The 3439-nt window shown below is 33.6% G+C and overlaps 1 protein-coding gene across 1 annotated transcript; it reads left to right on the top strand.

Annotated features, from left to right (window-relative positions):
• Nucleotides 1-428: 428 nt before the first annotated feature.
• On the top strand, nucleotides 429-2321 carry LOC149773212 (uncharacterized). The gene is made up of 3 exons (XM_089946656.1): nucleotides 429-594; nucleotides 1040-1171; nucleotides 2103-2321. The coding sequence occupies exons 1-3, from the start codon at nucleotides 450-452 to the stop codon at nucleotides 2210-2212; spliced, it is 387 nt and encodes a 128-aa protein (XP_089802782.1). The 5' UTR covers nucleotides 429-449; the 3' UTR covers nucleotides 2213-2321.
• The last annotated feature ends 1118 nt before the right edge of the window (nucleotides 2322-3439 follow it).

Here is a 3439-nt window from a genome sequence, read left to right as displayed (position 1 = left end):
AGTCAGAAACTATAGACGGATAGTAGCTTCACTTTGTTTATATATTATGGAATTATAGGGGATAGATAAGATAGCTTTATGTTGAGTATAACTCTTTTTACACCCTAGCTTTTGTGGCTTCATCTCGCGAAGCCAATTCGTTAATCTACAGAATTAGGAAAAGAAAACATATTCAAAATAAGTTCAGGAAAATTCAGTTTAAATTTGCTAATATTACAAAACAATAAGAGAATACGACTTATAAAGCACAAACAATCTAACCATAACAAATTGTATGCAGACGAAAATAGTAGAGACAGATGAATGGTTGAACAAGAACATTGTAGATCACGTCATAACAATAATATTGGAGTAAATATGTAAACAGAGGACAAATTTGTACAAATTAAAGCGTGACTTTGGATCACGATCATGCTGTGGCCGCCACGTATGAGGTTGGGAAAGGACAAATGGTTGATTATGCTCTCCTTATAAAAAGGTGCTCCATGCATTTCTTATCATATCACAGCAAGAATCTGACGAAATTTCTTCTGTGTCTGAAAGTGGTCAGGACTTTGAAGAAAATGAAAACCATACTTCTTGCTACCCTCGTTGGTAAGTGAGCGGTTTGAACAAAATATTACCACTTAGAGAACATTTAGTGGCAGATACGAATAATTGTAACTTTCGCTAGCATGCCTGATGTGAAGGGCGTACGATAAATATAAACAGTCCTCCCAATTTTGCAAAGTTTACATTATTTCTCTTAAATCACCTTAATCAATATATTTTCTCTTACAATTCTTCCAACGTATTTATTTCTCATATATGAACAATGGAGATGATAATAAAAAAATTGAAGGTTTATGTTAATTATAATTTAAATCTTTCGTTTTGTTTTGTGTGCAAACAATGGCATAACGTTTCATGTACACGTGATGGGTATTTCACATATGTCCGATTTTCCATCTCATCTCTTATTAAGTTTGACAGTTGCTATAATGATAGTGTATGTCGTATTGGGAAGTGGATAAGAACAATGCTGTTTTATAATTTTCAGTGGCAGCCTTCGTCATATATGCAGAAGCCTGCGATTCTGACGAGCAATGCAATAAGGGCTGCCTTGACGGATTAAGGGGCAAATGCGTAAAAGGCAATTGCACATGTGTACATCGACTGCGTTTGCGTAAAGGTAAGTCCTTATCAACTTTATCGTTACACATCTCGATACGGCAATCTATTTTCAACGTATGGCTAGAATGGATAACGTGAGTATTCAGCCAGTTCCAATACATGCTAAATCACTCGTTCTGCTTTCATGCTCCTCCACCAAGCGCTCCTACCTGTCGTTGTGTTATTGCTTGAGCAATTTTTTGCACAGTTTCACTCCTCGACCGTTAGGCATTTAAACTTCAAAATGTGAAGGCCCCCCCCCCCCAGCTTAAATACATTTGAAACCGTGGAATGCAATGGCAACATGTTTTGTGCACAAGAGCCAAGAAAGCTATTCAATCGTTAAAAAGGGGTTTGGAGGAGAAGACGGTTATTAATTATCAGAGAAAAAGTGGGTTGGATATGTTGCGGTTTAAAGACACTTCTTCTCAAACAATTATATATATTTTAGAAAGTTCATAATGCCATGGTCTTCCATTATTTATGTTTCAAATTTTGTACACGCATATCGATGAGATGTAACAAAATGTCGACATTACGACAAACACTGCAAAACCCGTTTTGGTATTATTTTAATGTAGAATACATTCGCAGATCTAAAGAACTTTAGGCATAGTAATTTTGATTTAATGTTCCATTGATGTATTATTAATTATATTTGGGATTCAATCTCTCTCTCTCTGTCTCTCACTAAATGTGTGCCTACTATGTACCTACTAACCTATGTTCGAACGTGTACATATGCATTGGTTGCAGACCTACCGACAATTATCAACAAGGAATAGATAGATAAAGACAAAAACATAAAAATACACATGACGTTGTAGAAGAACCTTATGCATAGAAAAATCAATAAATGTTTGTGCTCATGCATGTTTGATACGCTATGGCATATTTAAGTAATTGTCGACTTAATTATCAATGAACTGTGTAATTTATTCTCTATTCAGCATGCTCCCGCACGAGCGACTGTGGTCCAGATCATTGTCTTGCTCCTTTCGCCTTGGAATGCGATGACGGAGAATGTAGTTGCGTCGCTTACCTCATCGTCGGCAAGTGATTCAAACATGGAGAAGTTATTCAAGTAGATTATCAGTTTACCATATATACGGAGATTATCATGTATTGACAAATCTTTATTATGAGATAATTAAAAGAGAACCATTGCATGCGTTATTTTATGATTTATCCTAGGAGTAGAAATAGAAATGATATTTGTACGAACAAGAGAACCAATATATATATATATATATATATATATATATATATATATATATATATATATATATGGACAGTCTACCATCTATTTCTCTCTCTTGCAGATGTTCTGATCATTTTACTCGCTTTAGACTTTCAATGCAACTTGTCTGACAAAATGTATTTTATGAAAAGTTGTCAATGATTTACTGGGCCCTCTAATATATTTGGTCAAAGGTATATTTTTCCAAAAAGGCAAGAAAAACACACACACCAGTAATGCAAACTTATGGTGGCACGTTTGTTACATAGCTGAACAACTCTATCGCATGTATAAACAATTAACAATTCTAACTATCTATTCTTTCTTAAGCATGTGAACATTGTCACACAAAGTCATACATGCATATGTAGACTTAAAGTTGTATTTGTATATTCACGTTCCAAACACATGCTCGCAACCATATATGCATACGTATATATCTGCATATGTACACGAAAATAAAAGTAGATACATATAAAAGCATACAACTCACAAGAGCAAACATGGCTGATGTATACATAAATGAAGTATTATACAACATTATTAATAATCCTTTAAGGTGTGGCCTCTACGATACACCTGAATATCTTTCTTCAATCACATGCGTGCAGTTATAGACAAGCTTTTTTATATTCTTTTCATACAACATAGAAGTTTTATATATTTTATATCTCGAATGTTACCTTTCTAGGATATTGACATGAAAATGCATACTTACAGAAACTCAAATAATTATAGTACAATTATTACAAGACACAGTCGAAGTGCTGCAATCACGGTGTGTTTTAATCCTTATGGGCAAAAAGATTAATTCATTCTCCTGGAAGTATATATTTAATTAAATTAAATTCTTAAACAGTGACACAGATTGCATCATAAAATCACGAACTTGATATACGAAGTTATATCCTACTCATTTTAATATATTTATACAGAAAAATCAGTGCAAGAAATTGAACAAATATGCACCTAAGAGAATTAATATTTTATTAGCTAGATCAAGTATACAATTGTATGTATATTCAATATGTAAGACCTACCTTTATT

This window comes from Sinohyriopsis cumingii, unplaced genomic scaffold (assembly GCF_028554795.1).
Source record: "Sinohyriopsis cumingii isolate HCF-2022 unplaced genomic scaffold, ASM2855479v2 utg000813l, whole genome shotgun sequence".
NCBI classification, from domain to species: Eukaryota; Metazoa; Mollusca; class Bivalvia; order Unionida; family Unionidae; genus Sinohyriopsis; species Sinohyriopsis cumingii.
The sequence above is the reverse complement of the archived record's forward strand: the minus strand, read 5'-3'. Positions and strand labels throughout refer to the sequence as shown.